The sequence below is a fragment of the Procambarus clarkii genome, chromosome 81, assembly GCF_040958095.1.
Source record: "Procambarus clarkii isolate CNS0578487 chromosome 81, FALCON_Pclarkii_2.0, whole genome shotgun sequence".
Classification (NCBI taxonomy): domain Eukaryota; kingdom Metazoa; phylum Arthropoda; class Malacostraca; order Decapoda; family Cambaridae; genus Procambarus; species Procambarus clarkii.
This window is the reverse complement of record NC_091230.1, coordinates 21471903-21494085: the sequence shown is the minus strand read 5'-3', so window position 1 is coordinate 21494085 and position 22183 is coordinate 21471903. Positions and strand designations below refer to the sequence as shown.

Genomic DNA, 22183 nt, shown 5'->3' with positions numbered 1-22183 from the left:
AAATATTGACTGGCGCCCGGCTGGGAGCAGGAGGCGTCGCCCTCTGGTCTCTTACCCTACCTCCCATGTGCCTTTAATACAAAAATGGATTTTTTCCCTATTATCTGCGGTTTGCTGACATTAAGGGATTGCGTTACAAGCAATTTAATATCTGTATTAAGGGGGGAGAGAGGGAGGGAGCCAGTGGTAATGTTTGTGTTAGTCGATGAGAAGATATTTTTTGCCAATCCCGTATTAATAATGAGAGTCAATGCAACTACAGTATACCCGGATACAGCAGCTAACACAGTGCTATTAACAAAAAACCAGTGACATGTGTGAAAGTGATGAGGTTTCGGTCCGTCCTGGAACGTAATCAGGTTACAGTAATGATCTTTGTCTACTGTTACAGTGTTAGGCTTGCGGGACCAGGCCAGATGTAGCTAAACTCAATTAGTTACATTCCTTACACCCAAAACCTACTCTTGATTAATTGTGTTTGGGGGTGTTTAGTCATAATTCACACATAACTACAATAGATACTATTAGTTGTTATATATTTAAACGTTTTTCGGAGCCCTAAATATTTATGATATAAATAAATATCTATATCACACCCCTGTTGGTATAAAGGAAGTGTATTGGGGCTAATTCGTAAGGAAGCAGCAAGAGTTTGCATCAAATAATAATAATAATAATTTATATAGGAACAGTACATACATCGCTGCAGCGTTACAGTACAAACATTCTGTTAGATTTAAAGACAGAGGTAGTACATACAATACTTAAAGCCACTAGTACGCATAGCGTTTCGGGCAAGTTTATTCAACTCTTTAAAACAAAAAATATAAATGTAAGGTTTGTATTTTACTACCTATGTTTAAATACGTTAAGGCAAAAACATTGTTATCTCAGTGACAACAGGGGAAAATTGATCTAAATTACGGAGTACGCTCGTGAATTGCCCTGTGACTCTCACTAGATGACTCTGCGTCACGTCACCCTGGGAGGAAGTGCCCATGTACCCCATCACAATACCTTCGCTTGCTTTTATATTCACTTTAATATAAATCATGTCTAGTGGAAACATTTATATTTTACTATTATTCATCTTTAATTTAGAGAAATTGTGGACTGACGACTTTTTACTTAGCGAGGAGAATTTTTTAAACGGGTTATTAAGTCGTATGCGCTTATTAAATAACAAAAGATGTATAATATATATTGGACAATTATTCAGACGAGTCTAATTAATATCAGAATAAATTTTAAACAAATAAATCAACCCTTGTTTGAGAGATGCCAGCAGGCCGCCCCCACCACGCATTTTTTTTTTTATTATGAAGCTTAGGTAAACACAGCTGTCAATGTGTTACTATCCTATGCTGTATGAAGGATTACAGTCATACTTGCTCCTCCATGCATGGTGTACTATATACAGTACATATTTACGGAAAACTGTAAGTTTAACGTATATACATGTTTTTGTATGATTCCTCTTAATTACAACATTGCAACTCGTTGCTGTGCAGTGCTATAAGGTCAGCAGGTCTTAGCTAGTCATGAGTATTTGATAGAAATTCACATAAAGAAGACAAGAATTTGTTGGATTCTTCTAGAAGTATAAAGCAACAATTGCAAGCTTCTTCTATAACAACACTTAGCCGGCTACAGTAGGAATGATTTGCGGCGCTCACTTTAAACACTTCTTGAAAATACTGAATTTGGCGTATGTCAAAGTTGATAATACAATGTAAAACTGAAAAAAAGATCAAGTTTAAAACTTGCGTTTGCATGATGCAGGTCAGTGATGGAGCCTGAGCAGCATCTGACGTCACCAGGCCATTCGTCAAGTTCTGTTCATCCATCACCTTCCTCACCTCCTTTACATAAAAGTTTATAAATACATCACTTTTTCCTTATAGATATGTGCAATACAGAAGAACCAAGCTTATTTATATATGTCTGGCATCCAATATGGGCGTGTTCTCATTGATTGCGCCAAAATCGATACAACATAGCTGGCAACTGCATGATGAAGAATCACACCAAACAACATCTCTTCCCACAAGCTAGTATTATCCCCGACAACAAAAAAAGGCTTCGAATAATAACAAACTAAGATTTAATAAACTCTCCCTTCCTGCAATTTACAACCAACACAGTAATTAAGTCTTAATTGAAGTATGAATCAGGTTGGCAGGCTTGAGAGAGGCGCGTGCGCGGACTGGCCAGGGTAGGTTATAACCCCGAGCGGCAGCCATCACCGACTCATTCAAACCCGAGAACCTTACAGTGATAGTCTAGTATTACTCCACCATGAGAGAAATTGTGCACATTCAAGCCGGGCAGTGCGGCAACCAGATCGGAGCCAAAGTAAGTGTGTGTGTGTGTGGCTGTATATATCTTTTGTGGTGTGTGGCGGACCTTGATGGTGACAGACTAGGCTACTGTTCTACACCATTTGAACCTGTAGTATACACACGGAATTTACAGTGATAGTAGTGTTTACACCACGCTAGCGGGGATGTAACTAGTATTACGTTATTGCATCAGAAATAATGCCGGGGGGATGTTGCTTAAACTGTCATTTTAAACTATACAGAATAGCACATTTATAGTTTAGCTCCAGCTTAGGAGTCCGGCTGTCATAGGCGCCCATACATCTGCCGTGAGCTCACTGTAGCCTGCGGGATACAGTTGTCCCTGTAAGATCTGACGTCATTCAACTGTATCGTGCTCCTCGTGTGAGGGGCACGAGGCTGGGAGATACCGGTGGGGGGCACGAAGCTGGGAGATACCGGTAAGGGGCACGAGGCTGGGAGCTGGGAGATACCGGTAAGGGGCACGAGGCTGAGAGCTGGGAGATACCGGTAAGGGGCACGAGGCTGGGAGCTGGGAGATACCGGTAAGGGGCACGAGGCTGAGAGCTGGGAGATACCGGTAAGGGGCACGAGGCTGGGAGCTGGGAGATACCGGTAAGGGGCACGAGGCTGAGAGCTGGGAGATACCGGTAAGGGGCACGAGGCTGGGAGCTGGGAGATACCGGTAAGGGGCACGAGGCTGGGAGCTGGGAGATACCGGTAAGGGGCACGAGGCTGAGAGCTAACTGTCCGACCTCGCCAAGAACATCCACGTTGAGCCTCGCATACACTGACATGATTTCACATTAGGTCAACACTGTCGATATTGAACAATCTTTAATACGATGTGTTTCGGCTGCTTCAACATTATCAAAGTAGGTTATTGATGTAGTACAATAATTATTGTCAACTATATATCTCCTACGTCGACTATGGTTCTCCTACGTCGACTCTCGCTAAGAAAACGACTTAAACCCATAGATACAGAAGCTTCGTACAGTAGACCAATACTTGTAAAATTTCACAACGCTGCATTTTTTTTCGTTAGATCAAGTTATTGATATATGAAAACACACATGGTCACTGGTTTTCGTGTCATTTTAATTGATCAGGTTTTAAAACGTTTGAAGGGCAAGTTTACCTAGTGAAAACAGTACAAGGTTTTGAGTGGAGTGCCAATTTATTTTATTATATAATGAACAGATTATACTATGTTTTGTTAATTAGTTAATTATAGAACCCATACCTATTCTGTATCCAGTAGTTGGCAGTCTTATTACATGAACCATATGTAAGTTGCTATTCTTGCATGATGAATGAAATAACTTGTGTAGATTCACTATATCTCAGAGCTATACTGTAGTTCTCAATCTGTCATCCAAAAAGTAGGGTACCTGTCTAGTTATTATGGATGAAAATATGGTATAAGTTTGCATTTCTCAGGTCTAAGTCAGGTTTAAGGTCTATGTTTCATTTTTTGCTATGCCTTTTAGGATTCCACTAGTACAAAACGAACTTTTTGAGGGTAAGAGTCTATATCTTGTACATTGCGTCCGTGGTAGTGATAGAGTATAGAATAGGTTGAAGGTTCTTTTATTTTGAACAGTTAGTGCACAATATACTAGATGTCCTTAGCTCCAACAGTCAAAAGCTGGTCATTCTGAGATGAGAATATAGATGGGAGACACTGAGTTAAGTGCTGTTCACGGGTAACAGCGGCTATCGAGGGCGACACAGGGATGCACATGCGCTGTGTGAGAGTAAAATTAAAAGCTCCATGTGCTTTAATATTGACATTTTGTTCTTCAGCCACACTGGTCTCCACTGGTCTACACTTTGATCCGTTTCATGGTTCCTATAGTCGGAAAGAGGAAGCCTATTAGGCTTGTCGAGGTCCCCCAGGTTCCAAACCCATAATAGTTACCTAACTCCCAGGTACCTATTTACTGCTAGGTGAAAGGAAACGTGCCCAACCTTCTCTGTCACGCCCGGGGATCGAACTTGGAATTCCCAGTCGTGAGCTGAAGACGTAGATCACTGTGCTATAGCTAATATATGGGAGGCTTATAATTTTGCAATGTCTCCTCAGTTAATACTCGCAGTAGGCTGCCAAACAACGAAGTCACGAATTACATGGAACAAATTTTGACACCAGGAAATTGAGGAAGTTATGTATCCTACAATCTCTCAGCAAATGTATTAATGTCTTTTTCAAGACATTAATACAAGAACTAGGTAACCATAAGCTTTTAGAATGGGAAAGGTCCTAGTTATGGGTGATTTCAAGCACCCAAAAATTGAATGAGAAACTGGAAATCTTAGTGGAAACGAAGAGGCACCTATAAATTGTCATCCACACTTCCGTGGAAATAAACATTCCATTCACCTGGGCTGTATGGGTCTCGAACCCTGAACCCCACGTGAGACCGTAGCACTATCGGCACCTTGAGGCACCCAGATTTATAGGATGTGATTCGTCTTCAAGGTTAGATCTCATCTTTATTCATGAGGCACATGTAGAAAGGACAGACCAGCAAGCACCAGTAGGTGCCAGTGACTGTTGTGTGCTGACATCTGAGGTTATAGTAGAGATGAAAGACAAGATGGAAGAGCAGATCAGGAAGAACAAGAATTCATGAAACAAATGTTTATATGCTGAAGGGAGGATTCTCCAACGATAGGATTGAGTCTCAAGGGAGGAAAACAGTGCATTGCCTATTGAAGTATGGAAAGAAGTTAAAGTCATAAGTAGGAAAGAATGGAAAAAAAGTAACTGATAAATAAGATTTAAGAATAAAGTGGAACAAAAACAGAGTACACATAAGAAGAGGAGCAGAGAAATAGGAGAACATAAGAATTAAGGAAACTGCAAAGGCCTATTGACCCATACGAGAAATATATATATATCGATGAATTTAGAAGCTATGTTTATCCTACGCTTGAAACAACCAAGTGATCCCAAATCTATTATGTCACCTTGTAATCTGTTCTGCAAATCAACCGCCGGGTTTCCGAAACCAGTATTTTCTCCGGTCATTTTTAAATCTAAACTTATCCAATTTATATTCATTGTTTCGTGTTTTATTTTGTGTTGATGTATTTAATTAAGATCTTGAGAAAAATCTACGGAGCAGGACGGTGGGATTGAACTAGCGTTCTGGATAATTCCAGACGCACGCCTCACCCGTGGACCATGATATGATAAAAGGACCCATCAGGAACCTGGAGGAACCGATTTGGTAACCAATCCAAAGATTTTGTCATTTATCACGTTATTGTGATTTTATTGTGTATCCTCTTTGTTATACCCTTTCATCCACTTGTACACTTTAATCATGTCACCCCTAACTTTTCACTGATCTACAGAATGTAAATTAAATTTCTCAATCTGTCTTGATATGAAAGATCACTTAACTCTTTAGATTACCTTTGCCATCCTTCGCTGAATACGTTCTAGGGAATTCAAGTACATTTTAAAGTATGGCGACCAAAATTGAACTGCATACTTTAAATTTGTCCTAACAGCAGGAACATACAGCTGAAGAATAGCCTTGTTTCATTGTTAACGTTGCTAGAAGTAAATCCTAGTATCCTACTTACTTCATTCCGAACATTTAGGCATTGATATTTTGGCTTTAAATTTCTTTTTCGTATTCAGACTTTTTAATACTATCCAGCTGATAGCTGGTAACTATCTGTATTACCTAGCCTCAGGACCTGAGGCTAGGTAATGGTAATTGCTGACAATTTTCAGAAATAAACTAAATAAACTACATTGCCCAAAGTTAAGGTATGACCAACCAAGAGTGCTACACATCACATAAGATGGCAAAGTACCACAATACACCACTAAATGGTTAAGGCTTACCAAGAGAAGTGGATAGTTAACGCTAAATGATGAGAAATATGAGAAGATTTAAATGACAGATTCCAAGATGTCTTCATCGTATGAACACCATCTCAGATACAACGCATCATGATAACAGACAGCAACCAAATTAGCATGTAACAAAACTGAAATTGAACTAGATCTAGGTACCCTCATCTTCGTTGTTCAAAACTATATTGCTCCAAACATTCAAGTCTAATTGGAGTGAAATCAGACGCTCATCTCAAAGGGCTAAAATCACAAGTTTAAAAATCTATTTGTTTAGATCTGATTATATACGGGGAGCACAAACATCCACTTGGCAGTGCGACATAGCAATTACCAGGACCAGGTTGGATTACAGTTACCTCGGACAGGTGGCTGCAAGCGACTAACTTCCTAATCCTGAGTCCTCCACGTGTAAACTGTGAGTAGAAACTGGGTCATGATCCCACACTACATTATTGTATGTCCAGTCATTAGACCTTGAGACCTACTAGTACGAGGCACCTTGACCTTTGCAATTACTTTAATCACGGCATCATTCTTTACAGAATACAACAGCAGATTTACAGGCTTATCAAGGCTTCTTTAAGGCTAAGGCCAACGAATGATCTCCTAGGATACAACCCACAACAGTTCCTTAACTCCTGGGCACTTATTTTACTGCTTGGCGAACAGAGGCATTAGGTGTAAGGAAGTATGCCCAAACGTGTCGTGTGCAGGAATCGAGTCACAAACAGACTTGTTTATTACACACTGTTCACGAGTTTTATAAAAGAGTATAATCAGAACTTTCTGGAGACTCCCTTAAAGATCTTAAGATTTTCATGAGGTGGGTCGACCAGGAATATGTTGAGGTTTTCACTCTGCTTGAGTGACAACACGTGTAGGGAGACGACAGTCAGGGGAACAAGGGACGAGCCACGCGTGCCATGGTTGAGAGGAAGACCAGGAGGGGGCTAGAGGCTACTCCCTATATTATGCCACATTACCGTGCAGTAGTCCAAAAGGGTGTTTTACGGGCTTTACTAGAGTCTAGATCTTGAAAAAAATATGTACCCCATGTCATCTCTTTTTAAAGACACCTAACCCAACCCAGCCTAACCCAACAAAACTTAACCCAGCCTAATCTAATTAACGGAAGAGATAAATGCTATTTTTTTTCATACGTGGTGTGAAGAAGTTGTGCGACGTCACTATGTCATAATTTTCTTGCTAGTACAGGCAAGACCCTACTGTTTACTGAGGTGCGATAGAAAGTCAGGTTAGTGTGAACCCAAAGATCTAGTGTAGCTTGTCACTGATGGTGACGACTCGCAGGCAACGCGCAGCTGGGACGCCCGCTGCCAACGTGTCTAAGAATGAGTCTTATTGGGTGGGGGGAGATGTGTCCCGCATGACATGACAGCCGTGGTCAGCATGGATCACGTGGTGGCAGTGATTATAGCAAGGTCAGCATATGTCACGTGGTGGGAGTGGGCGTGGCAAAGTCGGCATGGGTTACGTGGAAGGAGTCGACGTGGAAAGGTCAGCATGAGTCACGTGGTGGGAGTGGGCGTGGCAAGGTCAGCTGGGGTCGGGCGCCGGCCACTATTGATCCGGGACCCAGCCAGCGTCGACGTCCCCGGCTGTCGCCCAGACGCCGCACCTGTGTGGCCGCCGTGCAAATTTATCTCAGTGTAAATATGACGAAATATTGCAAATTTGTTTAATGTGAAGGTGGGGAGAGGGAGGGGGAACAGGAAGAGGAGATTATGAGGGAAGAGGGGGAGGAAATGAGGGGGAAGAAGGTTAAGGGGAAGGCAGGTTGGCGATGACGGCCCAGGAAACTGTATTGATCGAAAAATCTAAATTCGCCATAAATGGTCGATAGAGCTTCGGCCCCCACACGCGTGGGGGCCCACGGTTCGAGTCTCCTAGAACCCAGGTGAATGAAATGGACTGTATTGATCGTTCCTCCTTCAACACTATTTTTTCCTAGCTCCCCTACCCTCTTCAATTTCCCCTTTCCTTCCTGAAGCACGAACCTCTACTCGCAATGCTAACAGAGCATTACCAGAGCGTGTTACCAGAGCCCTGTCGTGTCCCCAGAGCCCTTTCGTGTTACTATGTGGCAGGAGAAATGCGTGCAACTGCAGTTATTGTGGCAATAAGTCACATTAACGTGTTTGAAAAACCCAATCCATACATCTGAAAAGTAAATGACGACGTTTCAGTCCGCCCTAGACTATTATCACGTGTCCTGGCCATTATCGAATAGTGTAATGATCATTATAAAGTCGTGTAATGACCATCTGAAAGGTCATTATTATTATTATCAAGTGTAATGACCATTATCAAGTCGTAATATCATCAAGTGTAATGACCATTATCAAGTCGTAATATCATCAAGTGTAATGACCATTATCAAGTCGTAATATCATCAAGTGTAATGACCATTATCAAGTCGTAATATCATCAAGTGTAATGACCATTATCAAGTCGTAATATCATCAAGTGTAATGTCCATTATCAAGTGACGTAATGTCCATTATTAAGTTGTGTAATATCATTATGATGTATCTTAATTATAACAATAAAACAATAAAATACTATAATAATATATTTTATTGTATTAATAATGATATACAATAGGCCTGCAGGTGAAGGCAAGTCCCACACTGTCACATGTAACTACAGTAAAATATGCATTTTTTGCTTGTAATAACCAAATTAACACAAGTGACTATTAATAATAATATTCATACAAATAATGACATGATTGTCATTATACGATCAAATCCACAGGAGCCTTGATGAGGGTTCGAACCTAAGCGTTGAGTGTTCCCAGACGCACTCAAGTTCAAGTATGTTTATTGAGATAAGAAAGAAATACATCTCAAAGGGATAGAGTAGCTTAGGCTATTTCTGCTTCTGTTCATAGTTTTAAATTGTTCACTGACATTTGCAATTTTTCTACCGGGGAAGGGGGGGGCTGTTTTGGGGTGCCTGCCTTTCTGGGTGCCTAACCCCAGTCAGTGGCAGACAGGAATAAACTGTACTCAAAAGAGTGGAGTTTTCATAAGCCACCGCTTATGAAATAGTGATATATATATATATATATATATATATATATATATATATATATATATATATATATCTTTCCTCTGACCTCTCAATCAGGTCCGGTAGGCGGAATAACTCTCAGAGAGGTAGACGCGTTCCTCAGGCTACCTGGAGTCAACAATATCCACACAATATACACCCAGAGTATACTATTTATACAGGTTGTGCAAGCCTGTGTAACCTCGACAGTGTAACCAGCCATGTCACCACATATATATATACTTACGGTTATTATTAGCATCTTTGGCAGCCCTAAATATTCCTTTTAGGTCCGGCCCTCAATCCAACGGTTTGATGGCCGGATAATATGTATTATCCGGCTGAGTAATATCTTAAGCTCCGCTATTTAGATGTATGTTGAAGGAAATTAAGAGAATTAAGGCTACCATTTGAAAAGCTAGGAATATATTCATAAAAAAGAAATAGGAATACATTGGTTAATTACTCATTATCCAGAAAGGTGCAAAAATGCCAGTTTCAACATATAGGAACTAATAAGTAGAAAAAGCACCAAAAACTTATTAAAGTTACAAATACTCACCCATACAGTTCTGGCCTGGAAAAGCATCCTCTTCAATACAATCAAAAATAATCCGTGGGCCATCTTGCATAATAAAAAAGTAAAGTTATTTACTCTTGCAAGAGTACGACTCTTGACAGGCGGACGAGATGTGTCTTACTGACAACACCACAACACTTGTTAATCATGTAAACTTGAACAAAGTTGTACTTACCACCTCCTCCTCGTCCATGATGGGTCAGGCACTTGGCGTGAAGGGTTTATCCTCCCGATGACTGAAGAACTTACCTTGTTTGTTTATCCTCCCGATGACTGAAGAACTTACCTTGGTTGCTGGGTACGATGGTCCACTCTAACTTCTCGCCACTGTGACTTGTGATTATATAAAGCCTGGAAGGCTTGTCTGTGTAGCCTTCCAGGCTGCTTCAGAAGGTACACCTCACTATATCACTGTACACCTCACTATATCACTGTGCACCTCACCATATCACTGTGCACCTCACTAAATCAATGTGCACCTTACTGTGTCACTATGCACCTCACTAAACCACTGTGCACCTCACTATATCACAGTGCACCTCACTATATCACTGTGGACCTCACTATATCACTGTACTTCACTAGATCACTGTGCACCTCACTAGATCACTGTGCGCCTCACTATATCACTGTACTTCACTATATCATTGTACTTCACTAGATCACTGTGCACCTAACTAGATCACTGTGCACCTCACTATATCACTGTGCACCTCACTAGATCACTGTGCACCTCACTAGATCACTGTGCATTTCACTAGATCGCTGTGCACCTCACTAGTTCGCTGTGCACCTCACTAGATCGCTGTGCACATCACTAGATCAATGTGCACCTCACTAGATCAATGTGCACCTCACTAGATCGCTGTGCACATCACTAGATCAATGTGCACCTCACTATATCACTGTGCACCTCACTAGATCAATGTGCACCTCACTAGATCAATGTGCACCTCACTATATCACTGTACACCTCACTATATCACTGCATCTCACTATATCACTGCACCTCACTAGATCGCTGTACTTCACTAGATGACTGTGCACCTCATTATATCACTGTACACCTCATTATATCACTTTGCACCTCACTAGATCACTGTACACCTCATTATATCACTTTGCACCTCACTATATCACTGTGCACCTCACTATATCTCTGTACACCTCACTATATCTATGTGCACCTCACTATATCACTGTGCACCTCACTATATCACTGCACTTCACTATATCACTGTGCACTTCACTATATCACTGCACTTCACTATATCACTGCACTTCACTATATCACTGTGCACTTCACTATATCACTGTGCACTTCACTATATCACTGTGAACTGTATTATATCACTGTGCACTTCACCATATCACTGTGCTCCTCACCATATCAATGTTCATCTCACCATATCACTGTGCACCTCACTATATCACTGCACTTCACTATATCACTGTGCACCTCACTATATCACTGCACTTCACTATATCACTGTGCACTTCACTATATCACTGTGCACCTCACCATATCACTGTGCACCTCACTATATCACTGTGCGCTTCACTATATCACTATGCACCTTACTATATCACTGTGCACTTCACTATATCACTGTGCACCTCACCATATCACTGTGCACCTCACTATATCACTGTGCACCTCACTATATCACTTAAATTATAACGGCACTTATTTCCAGCTCACCAAACTCTGGTTTCCTTTCTAGGCGCATAAAAATCCAACTCATCACAATAATTCTTGTGTATTTCGATATAACACGTTCATTATCACCCTAAGAATCCGCACCATACTTTACGAATACAAGTGTAGGATAGTGCATGAATCACTATACACTTTCAAATTCGCTTCCATTTGTCTATACCACCACACAACTTCACTATCAACATATCACTAAATGAATTCATCACTATTCGACACCATCACCATCACTATCCCCACGAGGTCACACTACAAGTTTTACTGTATTTTGTATGTTACACAATTAGCAGTGTCGTCCCAACACACGACGACGACTACACGCCGCCTCACCACGACAGTGTCACGAGAGACATTGGCGGGAAGTCATGTTTTGGCGGTATTTTGGGTCCCTTTGTCAAACGAGCAACAAACGAGGTTGTTTCATAGTTTGGTGACGCCTGTTAGGAGGAGGGTATTTATTTCGGAGGAGGAGGTGTTATATAAAAATAACACTTTAGGAAAGTGTTGTTTCTGAAGGGTTGAAATAACCTTTATTACTGTTAAGATCTTTATTGACAAAATTAATTACAATTTTGCCTAATCTGAGGATTTCGATTAAGTCTTATTAAAGTGAGGATAATGCTGGTATTCACTGTCACGCAGGACAGAGGGTCATACATAAGACAATAGGTCTAAACTGTAGGCGGAAGTACATATATATCATGGTTACAATCAATGTTTTAATATATGGATATGTGAAAACAACTTTCTATTGTGCACTGCCACACAAGGGCAGGGATGGGTTCATAACTGATGCAGCTTAGTAGTAATATAAATAAAAATTGTTCTTCATTCTTTAAAATGGACAAGCAAATTTTGGATAAATTGTTAGGATGTCATCCAGAACACCTGAGTCAATAAAATATTTACACAGTTGGTGGTACAAGAGGCCAGGAGGTCTAAAGACCTTTACGTTTACGGTTTCACATTCAACAATATAGTGTTGTAGTGAATGCATTAAAGGTTTATCACAGAGTTTACAAACTGAGTATTCTGGTAGTGGCTCAGCCTCACTAACCTGCCAGATGTGTCTATAGCCAAGGCGAATTCGCGCAATGACTACATCACATTACCTGGTCCGGTTACTGTGCTGACCATACAAAATACCTATCATTACAAAACTTGTCATAACTTTTAATACTGCAGCTTCCAGGTCTCTGGGCATTTCTTAGTTCTAAATCTGAATTAATTTCTTTAATTTGTATGTTTCTAATAATTGCATTAGATAGTCCAAAGTCATAATCAATGTTTTCTTTCCTGCAAGCCTCATTGGCCAATCGATCTACATAGTCATGTTTTCCAACTCCAACATGGGATGGGATCCACACAAGAGTTATTATCATTGGCAAAAATTACATTCCGTTTAATATTACAAGCTACTTCCGACATAAATTGTGATGGGTTATTTAAAGACTGCAGAGCACTTTTAGAGTCACAGAAAATAACTCCACCACCATTGAGTTTAAGGTATTCAGTGGCTAGATAAATGCCCAATATTGAAATAACCTAAGCTATTCTATTCTTTTGTGATGTATCTTATTTGTCTCAATAAACTTGGACGCTTGTTAGTTAAGTGCTGAGGTGCCTTGCTTTTGTTCCCTCAGTTACGTTGTAAAAATCAATTAGGAAGGTGATGACGCCAAATCGTCAACATCCTTTGGCGTTACTCGTCAACTATTCTCGTATTATTTCGCTATAAATTAGGCAAATCTCCGAGAAAGTTTGTCCATTGTCTTTGGACTGTTCGGTAAAGTGATAGCCTCGCTTCTTGCAGGGTCGGCGTTCCATTCCCGATGATCCAAGCGGGTGGACAGCGTTCCATCGTTCAGTTCTCTTATCCTGCCCTCGTATATTGATTGATTGATGAAGATTAAGCTACCCAAGAGTTGGCACGGGGATGAATAGCCCGTAATCCTTCCCATATACCTTCCAAGTGCCATATATAGCCTTGCTGGCTAGGCGCTTTACCCTGATAATTGCCTATCTCAGCAAACAAAAAAGAAAATCAGCTTTAACAAGAGACAATAAAGGATGCCTATAGGCCTAGTTTGATTTCTTACGTGACGCTTAAATTGCCTCATCCGTGTCATCATGGCAGTAACAACTTAGTATAACAACATTTGATAAAACAAAAGCTTGGAGCGCGTCTATGCAAAGGGTTGGGGTGTTTACCTAAGCATTTCCATACAATTTTCATCATATATAATGACTGCGCATGGGGCTTTGTGGCTATTTCATTTATTCGCGGATAATAAATGATATTCATAGTTTATTTGAAGTTTGCTAGTGCAGTTAGTTGAGGTAATTTATTATGCATCCCATCCCCCTCCTATGAGCTGTGCACCTACACCGCTCATACTGTAGCGGATGAGCTTACCTCCACTGTCTTAGTGGAGGCAAGGTATGAGAAAAAGCACTGTTGTTGTTTTAGATTGAGCTACTGGGAACAAAGAGTTGCAAGTAGCACGGGCTATGGTGAACCCGTAGTGGACTTACCTGGCACAGGAGCGGGGATGTAACTGTTGGAGAAAACACTAACCAGTATGAATATATAGCGTCTTATTGGAGGATTAGTTGTTAAATTAGGTATACACCTTTTTAACTTTTGACCTAACTGTAACCCTTTGATTATGTTAGGTAAACTATGCATTCTTGGCCTGTGCTAATAAACTGATATACTAAAAACGTATATGTAAGTAACTCATTTACTGAAAAATATACTGGCCTATTACATTAAAATAATTTAAAACTGCCAATCTTTTGAGTATTTCTCTTAAGTATGTGTCTGGATCAGACTCGACTGTGGCAGTTTTAAAAGTTTAATATATAATGGCCCATTACTCCCATCTTCACCAACACATAAACACGCTCACATGCACGCAAACTGCTGCATTAATCTAAAGTAAATGTGTTCTTTACAGTTTTGGGAAATCATTAGTGATGAGCACGGCATCGACCCTACAGGCACGTACCGGGGCGACCACGACCTGCAGCTCGAACGCATCAACGTTTACTACAATGAAGCCACGGGTGGCAAGTAAGTCTTCCTGTGTGTACTCAACCCGTCCTCATTAACAAATGCTGGTTAATCCAGCCACCAAATCTCTGTTTATGAATAAAACGCACTTTACACACGACTCCTAACTGATGTGCAACTCATCCTCGACTTAAGTCCATTACATCCAGCGGTCGACCCCACAGACGCATTCATAAATTTTTACATGCTGTTCATTCAAAACGGGAATTTTCTAAAATATAAATTAATATTATAATATATTAGCATATTGTGCATATATAGGCATAACTTAGGTTAGGTTAGGTGTTTAGGTTCTGTTGGCGATTATTTGTATTTGCAGTACGTGGGTGAAGCATTTATAGTGTTGTGGTTTGAACAAAATTCGTCAGTGAAGCACTTGTTCCGGAAGTGTTCGAACGAAATCAGTTGTGAGTCGTATGTAAACCATTTTTCATTCATAAACAGGGGGTTTGGCGGGTGCATGGAATCACTTTTGGGTCTTTGTTTGGAGGACGGGCTGCTGATGTGTTTTTTTTTCCTCGAGCAGTACTTCGTTCACGTCTTCTGCTCAAATCCCATCTCTCTGAATGCTTCATTCTCGCACTGCAAATACCACTAACAGAACCTAACCAAGGTTAGACCTAACTATTCAACACCTGCTATTATGTACGTAGTGTAGGAGGCCTGGTCAGAGACCGGGCCGCGGGCACCTTGAACCCCTTAACCTTTGGTTAAGGGGTTCTTAACCTTAACCCCTTTGGCCGCAAGGTAAGGTTCCAGGGCTCAATAATATTACTTTATATTTGAGAAAATACAAATTTAGAATACGAAGTCCGTTAAAATTGATGAAGGCTTCTTTGGGTTTGGCCGTCGCCTGGACGAGCCTAGCCTGAGGCAGTAGCCTAGCAAGTTTTGAGTAGCACACAAGTTCTCGGTTAAAGAACTTTTAACTTGTATTTGTTCAGCAATACTGTGCCTTATTTTATCAAACGTAAGTAAATCCGTTTTGAAATATTATATATTGTTTATAAAGTAAAACTATTTTACTAATACATATTTTTTATCACACCAGATATGTTCCTCGGGCTATCCTCGTGGACTTGGAACCCGGCACAATGGATTCTGTCCGATCCGGACCCTTTGGACAACTCTTCCGACCAGACAACTTTGTATTTGGTGAGCTCTTTGATTTTCATGCGAAATATAATGAAAATATTTAGTGTAGGTGATTCTGGTGGATGGAGTGAGGTTGGTGTGGCTGGTCAGACAATAAGGGTAGTGGATATGTGATTGGATATGTGTGTGTGTGTGTAGTTGGTGGTGGCTAAAATTTAACAGGTGTGTGGGTCATATGGCTGGTGGTGGTTTTGTTTTGATTGGGAGTGAGTGATGGCAATTCTACATATAGGATATGAGTGCTACACGAGCGTCCCGTCTTCCCAGTACTCTTTGTCATATAACGCTTTGAAACTACTGACGGTTTTGGCCTCCACCACCTTTCTCACTTAGCTTGTTCCAACCGTCTGCCATTGTTTGCAAAAGAAAATTTTATAATATTTTTTCAGCACCTCTGTTTTTTTAGCTTGACTATTTCCTCTTGTTCGTGAAAAGAACAAGAGGAATTTACAAGATTCCTCTGCAAATTCCTGTCTGTCTGTCTATCTGTCTACTCACCTAGTTGTGCTTGCATTGAGCTCTGGCCCTTTGGTCCTGCCTCTTAACCGTCAATCTACTGGTGTACAGATTCCTGAGCTTCTTGAGCTCCATCATATCTACATTTGAAACTGTGTATGGAATCAGCCTCCACCACATCACTTCCTAGTGCATTCCATTTACTAACTATTCTGACACTGAAAAACTTCTTTCTAATGTCTCTATAGCTCATTTGGGTACTCAGCTTCCACCTGTGTCCCCTTGTTCGTGTATCACCCGTGTTAAATAATCCCTCCTTGTCTACCCTATCAATTTCCCCTGAGTGTGTGTGGGGGGGGTGAATATATAAATGACAATGCAAGTGTAGATTGATGTATAAGTGATGTGAATGTAGGCAAGGGTGTGAGTTTGTATGTGCGTGTAGGTGGGGATGTGTTGGTAGGGGTATGGATGGAGATGTGGGTGTGAATGGAGACGCGGGTGTAGATAGAAATGGTAGACAGGGGTCTGGGAGATAGTTGCTCGAGGTTGTGAGTACATAGAAATATGAGTGAGTGAGAGAGAGAGGGGGGGGCAAGAGGGCATTAAAAGTGGGGGGGATGGAGGCACAGTGAACCGGGTAGGTGAGTAGGTGAGGGGCAGAGATGAGTTCAAACTAGGGGATAAGGATGTAGCATTAAGGACTGTATTGGGGGGGCAGGGGTAAGTGGGGTTGATGAGTGAGGGGTGTTGATGTGATGGTGTGTTTTAGTTTTCTCATTCCTGATCAACTCTGGTCTTGACCTTTACCAATATAAAAAAGGATCTCTCACAAGCAAAATAAAGCTACCACAAAATATAGTTGCCATTGGTTTACAATGTTTGATAACAAAAGCTCAGTTTTATTATCCCGTGTAAATGGTATAGGTTACAAGTCAATACCATGAGTCATTCTCGAGATACTGAATGGTAATCTGTCTGAAGAAGATAAAAAATTAAGAAAATTTTCATCAATATACACTACATGGCAAAACCATAACGCATTATTACCAATGCCATACACCTGTAGCATTGTAGTCCACGTCCTCGGCTCACAGCTGAGGGTCTGGTTCAATACCTGGATGGTGCAGAAATTATTGGGTACGTTTTCTTTCACCTGATGCCTCTCCTCACCTTTAATAGGTTCCCGGGAGTAAGGCAATCAATATGGGCTGCATCCTGGGAAAGGTTAGGTGTTGACATAGGAAAACCTCGATCAGGCTTCCTGATGCTAGCAATGGGAAGTCAGGGAATTAATTATTAAAGCTAACTCAGGACCTATATGACATCCTCAATAACATAAATTAATACATGAATTTGTGTTTGCAGGTCAGAGTGGTGCCGGTAACAACTGGGCCAAGGGACACTACACAGAAGGTGCTGAACTGGTTGACTCAGTCCTTGATGTAGTACGGAAAGAGTCTGAAGGCTGTGACTGTCTACAGGGCTTCCAGCTTACACATTCTCTTGGTGGTGGCACTGGTTCAGGAATGGGCACCCTTCTTATCTCAAAAATTCGTGAAGAATACCCTGATCGTATTATGAACACATTCTCTGTTGTGCCTAGTCCAAAAGTAAGTTGTTTGAGAATCTTAATTATGATTTATAAATATTAGCTGCCAGTATTTTCCCACAAAACTCCAAAAAACATAGTTTATATAAATGTTTGCAGTCATCATTACCCCGTTTCTCACTTTCATGGAGTGGGCAGGCATCAATGCATGTTATCTTGAGGTTATCTTGAGATGATTTCGGGGCTTTTTAGTGTCCCCGCGGCCCGGTTCGCGACCAGGCCTCCACCCCCAGGAAGCAGCCCGTGACAGCTGACTAACTCCCAGGTACCTATTTTACTGCTAGGTAACAGGGGCATAGGGTGAAAGAAACTCTGTCCATTGTTTCTCGCCGGCGCCTGGGATCGAACCCAGGACCACAGGATAACAAGTCCCGCGTGCTGTCCGCTGGGCCGACCGGCTCCCATGTAGCATATAACCGTCCATAGCAGTTCTTCATCACTTCTTACAAGATGATACAACTAGGTGTAAACTCCTTCCTGTGAATTGTCATTTATAATACTTACTGAAATGCCAAAGATTCAATATGCTTCAACAAATTTATTTCACCTAACCTAATTCTCCATTAATTTTCGTGCACTGGTCACAATCAATTCCCTTTTCCTCACACTCACAACTATCTAACTTCTTAGTCTTTTTCTCCTCCTACCCCCCCCCCCCCTACTTAAATACTATCTTTGCCACTCTAATATCACATTTATTCAATATGGCCAAACCAACTCGATACACTTTTCTCAATCCTACAATTACCTGATATTTTCACAACACACTACAAGATACATGTTGCATAGTACTTTATTTGTAATATTATAATTTCTTCCTTCAGGTATCTGACACTGTGGTTGAGCCTTACAATGCTACCTTATCAGTTCATCAGCTTGTAGAAAACACAGATGAAACCTACTGTATTGATAATGAAGCCCTTTATGATATTTGCTTTAGGACTCTGAAACTGTCCACTCCAACCTACGGTGACCTTAATCATCTGGTATCCCTAACTATGTCTGGTGTTACTACTTGTCTACGATTCCCTGGCCAGCTGAATGCAGATCTCCGAAAGTTAGCAGTGAACATGGTTCCCTTCCCTCGACTCCACTTCTTCATGCCTGGATTTGCCCCACTCACCTCCCGTGGCTCCCAGATGTATCGTGCTCTTACTGTACCTGAGCTGACCCAGCAGATGTTTGATGCCAAGAACATGATGGCTGCCTGTGACCCCCGCCATGGTCGTTACCTCACGGTTGCTGCTGTGTTCCGTGGTCGTATGTCCATGAAGGAAGTGGACGAACAGATGCTTAATATTCAAAATAAGAATTCTTCATACTTCGTTGAATGGATTCCTAACAATGTGAAGACTGCTGTTTGTGACATCCCTCCAAGAGGAATCAAAATGGCCTCCACTTTCATTGGCAACTCTACTGCCATTCAAGAACTCTTCCGTCGCATCTCTGAACAGTTCACAGCTATGTTCAGGCGAAAGGCTTTCCTTCACTGGTACACTGGCGAGGGCATGGACGAGATGGAGTTCACAGAGGCAGAATCAAATATGAATGATCTTGTTTCTGAGTATCAACAGTATCAAGATGCTACAGCTGAAGAGGAATATGAAGATGAAGAAGAGCATGCTGAGGAAGCCTAAATCTCTGAGGTTAACAGTATGAGGCTTTAACCTTAATGTTGCCATGCTCGTAATTAGGATTATGTTGATACTATCTATGTAGTTTCAGCTTGCCTAAGATATCAACAAAAACACAAATGATCTCATAAGCCATGGAGACATGTCTTTACATGCCTCTAGGTTGCTACTTCTCGCTTTTTTCATAATCTTTTATCTCATGGTTTATGCCATTGTGTTTCAGACTACAGTATTTAAGTTTCACAGTGAATGAAAAGAATTTACTGTGAATGTTAGTAATGTAATGTATCTGAATTAGTGTATACTTTGAGAGGAGCTAAGTGGAAGATCATTCCATGACACAACGTGCTAATACACTGCCAATTGACAAGTGACTAATGGTGTCTTTCACTTGCTTCACTCACAGACTAACTTGGTTAAGAACAAAGTCATTTCATATACTCCTCTATACTGTGCCACTATCTTGGTTTGGCTGTGTCCCTTTCGAGTCTTTGTTCTAAACCCAGTCGCAAAGAAATGTTAAGCAAAGTGTAAGGATCTTGACTAGTATGGGGTTTACACTTCCATCAGTTTATTAAATGTGGGTCATTGTCAGTTTCAAGAGTGGTGTCTTGATACTGGTGATTAACCTTGCTACCTCTACATGCCATCATTAAAGTAAAGCTTGAAGTATTTTTCTGGTTTTATCAAGCACTGTTAAACTTCAATAGCAACATATAGAGGTAAGCATCACCTTAATACTGAGAGTAAAAAGCCTCTTGTAAGATACACATCGCTATTGGTTGATGTTCTATGTAACCCAAACATTTTATTCTTTACTGGTTGAATTTTAATTGTACAGTATATTATTTTATAGCACCAAAGTAATTGATTTCTGCACTCATTACCCCTACTAGCCATCTTCCAGTCAGGATTACATGCCAGTAATTGTTTCTCGTCTCCCAAATCATTTACATTGATTTATATTGTACTGTCATTTTATTTCATAGCATAAGTAGAAAGATATTAATTTTTTATTTCACCACTGCAGTTTTGTCTTTAATAAAGATATTTGTACGGTGTTCTGTCTTTTTATTCCAGACATTGATTGCAATCTACACTGCATCAGCCATGTAAAAAACTGAACTGTATCATAGTCCATGAATACACTGAATAGTAATGTTTATAATTCTATATAATTTGTTCACATTAATATTTAGCTAAAGGTTGCCTCAATATCAGAGTAAAAAAAAAATTGCGAGAAAATGTGTGCGCATATGATCGACAGTACTCAGTCGGCCGGGTTAAGCCCAGTTGACTTTAAAAAGCTAGTGAATGAGTGAAGTTTGTTCTGTCACCACTGTAATATTATGAGTACACTTATCAGAACCTTCATCCAGCAACAGATTGGGACTCCTAATTGAGGGAATTTTATCATCTCACAATGCACAATCTAGTAAAATCAATACATGATTTTGCTAATAATACATCAACTTCTCTAAAGCTTTTGATAAGGTAGCATTCAAAAGACAGAAAATTATAAGTACAGAACAGTACAATATATATGGAATAAATTAGAAAACAAAGCCATGTAGTTGGGACGCCACAGGTTCCATCCCGATGCATGCAGAAATCTACCTCGGGGCGACTGAACCCCCTTGCAAAGCCAATGGAAAGCCACATCATTGATGATCCACTTATTGGAAGTGGGATAGTAGTGAGATAAACCATCTGCGAGAACACTGGACACACCCTGCAGATGAGTGCAGGAAACAATAAAGAGAAGATGGGGGACTGACCCAGATGGTCGTGGCAGTGGCAAAGCGGGTGGACCAGTACACCTGCCTCATGGGAGATCACTCCTTTCCAAATTAGTCTCCCCTTTCCCCACCCAAGAAGTTGATTAAAGAACAAGCCTTGCTTCGACAAGAAACAAAGTACAATGCCTTAAACCAAATTGATGCTTTAGTCAGAGAGCGCTTCCTTTCCCAGATTATTTACTCTGATGGATCCTTGCACCGGTCTGATGGTGTAGCTGGAAGTGCAGCTGTTGTGACAGGGAGAGATGGTTCCTTCTCCCATGAGTGTGGAGCGCGTCTAAGTAACTGGGCCTCTACTCTTCAAACAAAATTGGTTGCCATAATCCTTGCACTCGAGCGCGTATATGAATCCAAAGTTGACACGCTAATTGTAAGTGACTCCTTGTCATCCTTGACTGCCCTCAGCTCCCCAAAGGCATAACTGTGACGTGATTATCTCTGAAGCTAGACACAGATATAATTAAATAATCAATTATGGAGTCAGAGTCTATCTCTTGTGGATTCTTTCCCATATTGGTCTCCAAATGCATGATAGAACTGATGAGTTGGCCAAGACTTTTGCTCGTAAAGAGGGAATTGATTACCAACTTGGACTGCTTTTGAGCAGCCTGAGGGCAGTAATATTCCAGAACATCAACTAAATTTCGGAGACTTGAGGCAAAGTGAAATTCACACCAGTTCCTCCATCTATCAGCATTCTATTGTGCAGGAAGTACCGCACGTCTATGGGTCATCCAATAAGGTTAGCAGACTTCTAGATGTTAGGCTCGGCTACAAGTACCTCTGGGAGTTTGTAACATCTGCTGATGTAGATTTGACTAAATGTAAACTCTGTCAGCAGAACTATTCGCATACTT

At 40.9% G+C, this 22183-nt stretch overlaps 1 protein-coding gene across 1 annotated transcript; it reads left to right on the top strand.

The window, feature by feature from the left end:
• The first annotated feature begins 2219 nt into the window (after positions 1-2219).
• Positions 2220-20588, top strand: LOC123773001 (tubulin beta-4B chain). The gene is made up of 5 exons (XM_045766464.2): positions 2220-2355; positions 14555-14670; positions 15722-15825; positions 17650-17894; positions 18718-20588. The coding sequence occupies exons 1-5, from the start codon at positions 2299-2301 to the stop codon at positions 19528-19530; spliced, it is 1335 nt and encodes a 444-aa protein (XP_045622420.1). The 5' UTR covers positions 2220-2298; the 3' UTR covers positions 19531-20588.
• The last annotated feature ends 1595 nt before the right edge of the window (positions 20589-22183 follow it).

Excerpts from the sequence above, each read along its gene's own strand:
- LOC123773001 (XM_045766464.2), top strand. The coding sequence starts at position 2,299 with ATGAGAGAAATTGTGCACATTCAAGCCGGGCAGTGCGGCAACCAGATC. Across the intron at positions 14,671-15,721 it reads AATGAAGCCACGGGTGGCAA|ATATGTTCCTCGGGCTATCC; the intron begins GTAAGTCTTCCT and ends TTATCACACCAG. Across the intron at positions 17,895-18,717 it reads CTGTTGTGCCTAGTCCAAAA|GTATCTGACACTGTGGTTGA; the intron begins GTAAGTTGTTTG and ends TTCTTCCTTCAG.